This window comes from Trichoplusia ni, chromosome 4, assembly GCF_003590095.1.
Source record: "Trichoplusia ni isolate ovarian cell line Hi5 chromosome 4, tn1, whole genome shotgun sequence".
Taxonomy (NCBI): domain Eukaryota; kingdom Metazoa; phylum Arthropoda; class Insecta; order Lepidoptera; family Noctuidae; genus Trichoplusia; species Trichoplusia ni.
The window spans coordinates 19,246,216-19,256,076 of NC_039481.1; the positions used below are offsets into that span (position 1 = coordinate 19,246,216).

A 9,861-nucleotide genomic window follows, 5' to 3' on the forward strand; every position below is an offset into this window, starting at 1 on the left:
TGGGTCAATCTTGGGACAAGAGTGTAGCATATACCTAGCTGGCATAACTGTAACGTCTGCAACTTATAATATGTTAACCATTGTCAACTATTATAACGCAGAAAGTATCAAAATTCATTCACATGATCACCAAATGCTTTTTCTGAGTCAGTGCCTTTGTGCTTTTTGAATGTCTGCTAAATTCTTGTTAAAAAGGATTAAAATACTTAGGACTGAGTCTCTGTAAGAAAAGGATCTTAGCAAACCTAGGTACGTGATAATAGGCTGTTTTTCAAGTTCCCGTTTTTCAAAAAAAAATAGGAAACGCAATGATTACCTTCTATCCAAGTCTTCTCCAGCCACACAGCTAGCGTTAGTGTCAATAAAAATACGAAGTAAAATAGATGCCACGCTTTATTAAGTAAAATATACGGTTTTATAACAACTTCAACAATAAAGTAAGTATCTACCTACCCTTGGGTTAAGACTAGGAGGCTTTTTCTTAAACGATAGTAGGAGCGAAAGCTTTGTGGAATCATATGATCATGCAACAATCATGGTTGTGAAACCTCCTAACTTATTGAAATAAAATGTTTGTTTCTAGAATGCGCCGATTTATTTTGCTTCCTTAGCTTCCTTATGCTCCTTGGTCTTCTCCTTCGGTACGTGACCAGGTGTAGCAGGAGCACTATGCGGTACCGATGTCTCATTGCTAGCGAGAAATTTCTCCCTCCATTTTAATTCTTCATCCTTCACGCGAATACTTTCCTCAGCACACGCTACAAAGCCTTCAAAAAACTCAAAAAACGTTAACTCGATGTTTAGGTTCATGATTTTGTCCGACTCGGAAAGTTGTGGAAAAATTTGTGAAAATATCCGTATAATAGTTTTACTTGACAAGTTTCCAAAGTTAAAAAGTTTCAGGTCCTGATGTTCCTTTTCTTCTAAGATTTCAGGAAGTTCATTGTCGTCTGCAGGAAAAGAAGTTAAATTAAATATTCAGCAAACTTAAGATAATTTTATTAAAATGAGCAACAAAATATACTTTACCGACGGCAAAAGTAAGTTCATCTCCAAAAATATACAGGTTACGGCCAACTGGTGCAGTACCATCCAGTGGTTCGACGAGGTTGGGTGCCGGTCGGCCCACGAAATGCGGCGAGCGACGTACCGCGCGGAGGAAACGGCGCACGGTATGCGGCTCGCCCAGAGCACGGTAAAGCTCGTAAGTAGCCGTCAAAGGTATGTACTGGCCAAACCCATTCACCAAACGCCCTAAAATACATAATGTAAGCTGTATTTCTGCAGCAGTACTTAGCGTTCAATTACTTTCCCCTTACCTTCCTTATTACAGGCAGAATAAATAAGTATTGGTTGAATATAATATCAAGTCAGACTTAATCTATTTGAGTACTTGAATAAACAAACAGTTTGAATTTTATATGATTTCCATCAGCATATGCTGCCGTGCTTTCTACATTCCAATATTTTGGTACATCCTGGTTCTGTTAATTAGAACCAGTTAAGAATTACTTAATTGAAAAAATGCATAAAGATAGAGTAGGTAACCAACGCAAAAAGAAAAAAAATGAAACAAATAGTAGGTATTTAATCCCCGAAGCAAAAGGATTATTATGAGTTTGAACAATTTAAATTTAGTTTATTTTGTAATAGAGGTGAATTATGTCCTTGGACAAAATCTAAATCTGTTGTGGGCACTTGTGGGGGTTCACTGGGGAAAACCGAATATTTGCAAATATATTCGAGTGGAGACTCAAAGGAAAGCGCACTAAAATGGAATATTGACGAGAAAATTGCTGGTTGTTTTTTTTCGGGGTTAATTTTAATATTTTATGATTATATCAAATACAATATAATAATAGTAATACAAACCCCTACCCCGTTGTCGGCTTGATCCTGGGATAACATCACAATCCATGAATCTCCTGAAAGCACTTGCTAGAATAGTATCGGGCTTAGTTCCCGGCAATTCTCTCTTTGCATATAATCTACTAGCAACTGAAATCAGACTGTGTAAGAATTGCCATAAGTAAATTTTCTCGAATGGATTGTGAGGGTTGACAGCAAGCCATTCTTTGTTCTGGTGAAATATATTGTCAATATCAACCAGCGTCAAACCCCTTTCATGAACATTACAATCATAATATAACTGCCATAAAAATAATCGTATCAGAACAGGTGAAAAACCTATTTCGTTAGTATTACATATGGTTGCATACTTGTAATAAATGTTTAATAAGTCGGTTTCGTAACACCTCAAAGCCTTTCGTAAAGAACTCTCTTCAAACTTAATCATGCCGTCAAACTGTTCCGATCCAACTTCTTCCACATTTTCATCTTTCCGAAGAACTAAGGACATATCCCATTCTACATTCCTGTTATTATCTATATATTCATTTATTATATTCGTCCTTATTTCGGCTTGCTTGTCAATATTTTTAAGCGCCTGGTCTATGTGATAAATAAGACCTACAGTTCTGTCGCATATTTGAAAGTTATATGGTTCTAAATTAGAAAAACGTTTCAAATCTAGAGATCGAACATCGCATCCAGCTATTTGTGGGCCTAAATTATCATCATGAAAGAGCGCCTTATCTTGTAGAATAAGGCCATTATTTGTAACAAATGTTCCAACTCCATGCTTTTTATTATTCTTGAATTCTCCTCTATAATGTGATCCCAGGCCTAGTCCCAGGTTCAATACGCCATATCCGTGGCGCTGGCCTTTTTCCCACGCGCCTCTAAACGCATTAATAGAAGGAAGTGCCATGGTATTATTATAACACGCATCCCAAATGTATATACCATATCCAGACATGACTCCGTTTTTCCAATCGCCGCGATACAACTAAAATGAAAAGAAATGCGTTTTCAAATCTTTCCTTGCTTTGTCTGTAGAAGTCCATTGCTTTCTTTATAAATAGGAAAACTCTACTTACGTCGTGGTTTGGCCAAATCATTAATCCTTTACCGTTTCTAACGTTTCTTTCCCATTCTCCTTTGTATCCGCTCCAATCGCAATATTCGCGTGAACCGTATCCAAACCTTTCATTCTATGAAATAAATGAAATATATTTTAGACCATCAAATATTTGCAGTCACCCAATATCTGTCCCATTAACTGCCTCTTTGAACAGTATAGATGGCTTTGACCCACAATACTGAAAAAAAAAATGGGCAAGTGATACATACATAAATCCAATGTCCATCGTAAGAGTTCTTAAAAGTCTTCGAGTAGTATATAACTCCTTCTCCGTGTTTTGTTCCACAATGCCACTCACCGGCATAGGACCGTTGCGTTCGCGAGTCCACGTAAAGTCCTTTTCCGTGTCGGAGGTTACCCGCAAAATCACCCTCGTACCAAGTATCATCTTTCCAGTGAATGAAGCCTTTACCACGCATCTCATTATCATTGAAGTTACCCTAGGATAAATTTCAGTTTAGGTGCTTTTGTACCAATTACAGCCTATAGCCTATACATATCCCACTACTAATCATAGGTCCCTTCCCTATCACCAAACACACTCACTGAGGGTTGGAGATTACAGATTCCAATATTTGAAATCCAGGTTACCCTTCGATATTTTTTTCACCGTTTGTCAGCTGTGTCAAGAATATCTAAGATAATACATAAACTTACACATCAAACAAACAATCACACCAGTGCGCCTCCTGCATAAAAATCGATACCTAGAACTTTCTGTTTTTGATTTGTCATTAATACGCATATCATTACCTGCTTAGGTACTTAATGCTGTGATATCTAAAATTCATAAGGATACCATAAATACCCCTGTGTCAGTAATGGAACTCAGTATAGGTGTAGCATACGTAGCACTTACTAAGTAAACAGTTCCATCTGCCCATTGATAACGGCCGTCACCGTGCATGCATTTCATAGAAATGTTTCCTTCATATAAGTTGCCGTTTTTAAATCTTATTATAGCCTTCTCATCTGGAGCTGACCACCAACAAGTTTGCGAGGAGTCGGCCTGTGAATGTAATTGAAGTTACTTCCAAATCCTGAATGATGAATGATGAACTTACCACACTACCAGTAGATATGTAGCCACCTGATTAGGATCCATATCAAGTCTAGATCGGCCTTGTCTTGATCTTGATGACTTTGCTGAGAAATTTTCAGTATAAAAATTCTATTAATCACAAAGTGTTAGAAGATTGTAGGTTCTGTAGGGACTGCAGAACAAAATATATTAACTTACCATTACTCTTTTTCTTCTTACTGTTAAAAGTTAGATCGCTGCCTGTTTTACCGAAATCTATGGTAGGAGTGCTGTCGTCACCTTTTAAAGGTATAACTTCCCACGAGTCAACGATACTATCTAACATTGATTCAAACATCATCGTTATCAATTCTTTCTGCACGGATCCCCTAGGTCGGGGTGCTAAGGACGCTGACGACTCGCTGTTCAAAGGTTGCGTAGATTGTGCTTGAGTCGCAGACCAATTATCGAAGTCCACATCCGGACCCTGATGTTTTTTGGAAACAATCAGAGAACTATCACGGCGTGTTACCGTGCGTTGGGAGTCCACATAAAACATTAGGCTTGATTATATAAATTATCACTTCAATCGACAATCGTGAATACTTGATTTTTTTACAGTAAACGTTTAAAATATCTAAGAAAATAATTAATAGATACAAAGCAACAATGTAAGTTTTGAAAATGTCAACGCTGCTCTGTTTGACAACTTATGTTAAACAGTTTACCTATCGCAAGAGGTTTTATTCCGCTTATTATAGGCATCGTTATAAATGACCCAGATACCGGGTAAATCTAAACGGGATTTTATTTTATAACTACAGCGAATCATCTTTTCCCTACTGATCTGATATAGGCTACATTTTTACGATACTACCTGAGCTATCAAACAAAAACAGAGCAAATATCAAAAACCATGGATCATCTTTGATACTACAGCTGATTACGATTAGAACTACCAAGATAACGAAATAAAATACAGGGCCATGTTTCATATTGCTTTAATTTGAATAGAAACTTGATTTTGTTCTTTATCTTGCGACCATCACGATGAAAATGCCGTCTACCATTGTCGTTCTCCTTCATAGTAGGGGAACGTGTAAACTTCTTATGAAGCATTGTATTACCTACAACAAAAACAATGTTAAGTGTTAGTAACTCATATATTATGTGATTCAGATTCAGGGGCTGTTATGCTTTTTTAAGAGTAGTAGGTACACAACAGACATGTGGTGGTAGGAGCTCATGACCTGAGAGCTGTCTTTCGGCTATCGCAACGGATTGGTGCCTATAGAGAAAAAGAGTTATAAGCGTGTGCTAAATCGTACATTACACTCTTAATTTAAAAATTATTAACTTAAAAAATAAACGATATCTATATATATCTTAATTAAGGAATTTAATCCTCCGAGTCACACGCATAAAGACACCCAGACTCGGGACAAGGATCCGCGGATCAAAAAAATGTTTGTCCTACCCGGGGATCGAACCCGCGATACGTCGCGCTCAGTAGGTTTGGCGTGGCGACCTCAACCACTCGGCAATTCGTGCAGTCATTACTACGGGGATGCAGATATGGTCCAGGATGCAAGCCTCGTGCCTGAGTCTAATACTACAGCTGGTTCTCTTAGAGCGTGCGCTTCTATGAATCGAGACAGTTTTAAGCCCTAATGGAATATATGAAGACCAAAACTTCACCTAGATATTATAAGAATTGCACTGAGACGTCGCAAGTGAAAACGACTCGATCTGTGAGGCAAGTACCTGTTTTAAAATAGTCTCGGCTCAAATGAACACTAGCGTTAGCTCTAGGCCAAAGAAAGTAAAACACTAATGGAAAAAACACTTTCGCATTTTTTAAAGTTTTGGTAAATATAAGGTATCGTGTCTTATTAAACTCAGTATCTACATGTATAGGTACTACGTAAAGTACGAAAGCGAAGCGACCAATATCAAGAGGCCAAATAGTAACTTAAGATAGGAAAAATAAATATACTGACCCCAGTTCCAGAATCGCCTCCACAGACCAGATATACTTGCATCCGGATCAAGGTCTATGTCTTCAATCATGGCATTATTGGACGCAGGAACCAGGGTTTCGTTCGATACGAGTTTTTCTTGTGTTGTGTTCTCATGCCCACTGCATACACTGAGAAGGCACACCACTGCACAGACAACTGATACCTTAAAAACATAAATTAATTTAGAATTACACTCGAATCAGTTTTTAAAATTGATACATAATGATTGCTAATGGCAACCGGGACATTATTAAGTATAATAATTTCAGTTAACACGATCGAATAGTTTTAGATAGTAGTAGGATAACTTTAGAAAATAAAATATATCGCACTTCAGTAACTTTCACTTTTCACTCATCACAATGATTGAACAATCATTGACGACGATTAAACAATTACCTCAACACATCGAACTTAGCATATCAATCAAAATTACCTTAAAACTCATTGTAGTTCAAATCGATCTACGTGATTTACGTGCAAGTATCATTATATTTCTAATCGGGAATGAATAAAACATGTACTTATATTGGCTATTTCAACTTCAGCAATTTGGAGCGGACGCGACTTCGTGTTAGGACATAAGTATTGTAACGTGTAAGCAATTTCACTGATCCAAATAATCATTGTGAAAACAAGTAAACAACAGTGTCTATTATGAACTAAATGTATAGCACTAGGTTTGCATAGGCGATAATTATGAGAGCTATACAGGATATTACAAAAAAAATATACTAATTCATACTTATTAATTCGGTTGATTTGTTTTAATAGGTAAAGCTAAAAAAAGAAAGAACGGATGTAGGCTACTTATTTCAGATTTTTTGCAATCGGCTGAATGGTGCGCAGAAACTTGACGTAATGTAATGCAAGGAATAAAAATATTCTAGTTTACTTTTCTTAAACTTCTACACAGTTCGCTTAAGCTGCGTAACCCAGACAAAGGTTAATGTCAGGGTCAATACTTGATTGATCGTTTATCTTTAGAAAACAGTTAATAACAGTACCTACCTAATGGTTTATTCTACTTAGCTGATTAGCTAATTATCTGATTAGCTTCAAATCATGCTTCAGGGTTTATTATTGTAAGGCTGTTTATCAGTCTTTGATTCTAGCAAATGTTCCACCGGTTCAATTCATTCTATCACCACACGTTAATACGCAACGCTTGAACTAGAGTTCGTACATTAAATAAACTAAGTTACATTTGTTTTTGGAATTTCAGCAGGTAATTTTTGAAGGAACGACCAAAGGGCCCAACTTACAAATAGCTGTTACTTGGGCCAGGGTGTCAATTACAGTTTGGCCGGACAAGAGAAGTAGAGTTATAATAGGGTTGCCAACTTTTTTTACAAGAAAAAAAGTATATTCAGGTCTATGAAGATTATCAAACAGTATTTTAGAAAAACGAACAGTATTTTATTTATTTATTGCTTTAAATACATATTTTTTTGAGCTTCTCGCACAACGTATTAATTCACAATCTTTTTTAAAAATTTCATATGCCTCATCACAATTTATATCAAAGTTAAAATAAATGAGGAGCTCGTTTTTTATTAATTTGATGGATGCTCTGTTTCTATCATCCCGCCACTTAGCATTCATTACTGAAAAAACTCTTTCAGTAAATGCTGAGGTGGCGGGAACAGAAAGTAGATATGAGACTATTTTTGTAATGTTTTTAAATTCTTCTGCAGTGTTAACTAATAAATGGCTCCATTTTTGGCCAGTACTCATTTCAGTAAAATTTTTGTCTTCTGATATTTTCTCATAAATTACTTTAAAATTTGTTAATTCTGAATATAAATCATCCATACCAATATTGAGTCTATATAAATTTAGATTATCTATAATTTTCTCAAAATGATCAAATGTCACTGCAGACTTCAATGACAAACAGCTAATTAAAGAAAGCCAATTAGTCTGACTGAAATCGAACCATTTCTCTAAATACAAATTAGCCTTTTCAATAAAAAGTATAAAGTTATTAATAGTTCTATTAAAAACTTCTTGGGAAGACTCTCTAATGGTATTTAAAACTTTTTTTGTTTCATGGCCAAAATAATTATCATTTTTTCTTTGAATTAGCTCAGTCTTTAAACCAGTCATAGTGTTATAAACATCTAAAATTGTTACATCATTTCCTTCTAATTTCTTAATTGTTTTATTGAAAACATTTAATATATGACTAGCATACAGAAGGTAACTATAAATAACTTTATTTTTAACATTATCATCTAACATTAATAAATTTTGAATAACCATTGGACAGTCAACATCCAAATCAACAAAGTAATTACAAATTGGTATCCAATTAAGCAAAATTGTATCAATCGCTGGTAAAAGTGACAGCCAACGAGTTCCTATGTGTCGTTTTATTTCATGAAACTCTCCTTCAGCAAGTGCTACAAATCTTTTTAATTCTTCTCTTCTGCATGCTGACACAGAAAAATGGCTATAGATTTTTAATATAATGTTCTCAATGTCATAATTTAAACAATTCATAGCATGTTTCACTGAATTGTGTACAATATGGGCATGAACAATTTCCTTTTATTAAATCTGGAATAACCTCTAAAATGTTTGTATATAATGAATGATTATGTCCAAAATTTGCATTAGTATTGTCAGCGCTAAAACCAGATATTTGACTGAAAGGAAGTTCCAAAGACTCTAAGGAGTTTTTAATTGCTGAAAACATACCATTGGCAGATTCATCTGGATTTTCATAAAAATCAATTAATTTTTGTTGTATTCCACTTTTAGGGGTAAAATATTGAACTACCAGAGGAAACAATTTAATATTTTTTTTTATTGGAGGCATCAGTTTGCAGACAGTAAAATACATTGTCTTTATTTAACTGATCAATAACAGACTGCAAGGAATGTGGGCCAAGAACTTCGGTCACTAATGCCTCCATTTTTGTCCTAGCCAATCGTAAGTTAGTGGCTGTTTTGGAATCAACATAGATAATCTTATTTAATTTGATACTACAGTCCTGGCTATTGTATGATAAATTATGCTTGACAGTATGGTATGTCATCGCTAACTCAGCCGCTGCTAACTTGGTATCTTCATTAGAAGACAAGCCTGATGTAGAAGCAGAAGTTTTAGGAAAAAACTTTTGTAACAATCCACTAGATTTTCTCATTTCCATTTTTGCTTGGTGTTTTTTGCTGGTCAAGTGTTGTTTAACCTAAAAAAACGGAAACGAAATATAGTAAAATAGTTACCTAAAATATCTTATTATTTAAGCAAAAATTGATAAGTGGAAATCAAGCAAGATGCAAACGAAAGTTCCGAACCTGCCCAACACCTGCGTGAGAAATTGTAAATGTTAAAGCACACATTTTGCATTTAGCATTATATTCGCACAGTGGATCACTCGTTAACCAGTCATATTGGCATTCCATTCGTGCTTATATTTTTGCTTTACTTCGATAGTTTGGCTTTCTTTCTTGGCGTTGTAGGAGTAGTGTCACTATCACTTTCCATCTTTTGTACACTAAGCTTATCACTACAGGGTTCACTCCACACAAAAAAACGGTTAAATATTGATAACGAACTTAACGTAGTAGTAATTGTAACATACACGAATGACATGACACTGGACAGTCTTGAATATTTGTCCACTGGACAGTGACAGTAGGCACACTGACAGTGACAGATTCGTTCAGAAACTTAGTGTGATTTGATTTGTTTTTAGCTGCAGCAGTGAGCGCGCAGTGAGCGCCCTCTGTCTGACAAAAAAAATTTTTGAGCGTCTGCTTCGATGCTGAAAACAGTATTTTTGTATACTTTTTTTTTGTAAAACAGTAAAAAGTATAATTTAGTG

The 9,861-nt window shown here is 35.5% G+C and overlaps 2 protein-coding genes across 3 annotated transcripts in view; both read right to left on the minus strand.

Annotated features, from left to right (window-relative positions):
* Positions 1–375: 375 nt before the first annotated feature.
* On the minus strand, positions 376–4,710 carry LOC113493462 (radial spoke head 10 homolog B-like). Of its 2 annotated transcripts, none has more exons than XM_026871459.1 (8): positions 4,224–4,710; positions 4,074–4,129; positions 3,843–3,992; positions 3,193–3,423; positions 2,940–3,053; positions 1,879–2,848; positions 1,030–1,254; positions 376–950 (listed from the first exon to the last, which is right to left on the minus strand). In XM_026871459.1, exons 1-8 carry the CDS (start codon positions 4,561–4,563, stop codon positions 595–597), a joined length of 2,442 nt encoding a protein of 813 aa, XP_026727260.1. In that variant the 5' UTR covers positions 4,564–4,710; the 3' UTR covers positions 376–594. The 2 variants fall into 2 exon arrangements, with proteins under 2 accessions (XP_026727260.1, XP_026727259.1); XM_026871458.1 differs by having other exon boundaries at positions 1,873–2,848.
* Positions 4,711–4,996: 286 nt separating this feature from the next.
* LOC113493470 (CDK5 and ABL1 enzyme substrate 2) overlaps positions 4,997–9,861 on the minus strand; it is an 11,729-nt gene continuing 6,864 nt past the window's right edge. The window contains exons 10-11 of the transcript XR_003400568.1: positions 6,005–6,188; positions 4,997–5,131 (exon numbers count right to left, since the gene is read on the minus strand). The gene's annotated coding sequence lies outside the window, so the exon portion shown is untranslated. The remainder of the gene's footprint in view (positions 5,132–6,004; positions 6,189–9,861) is intronic.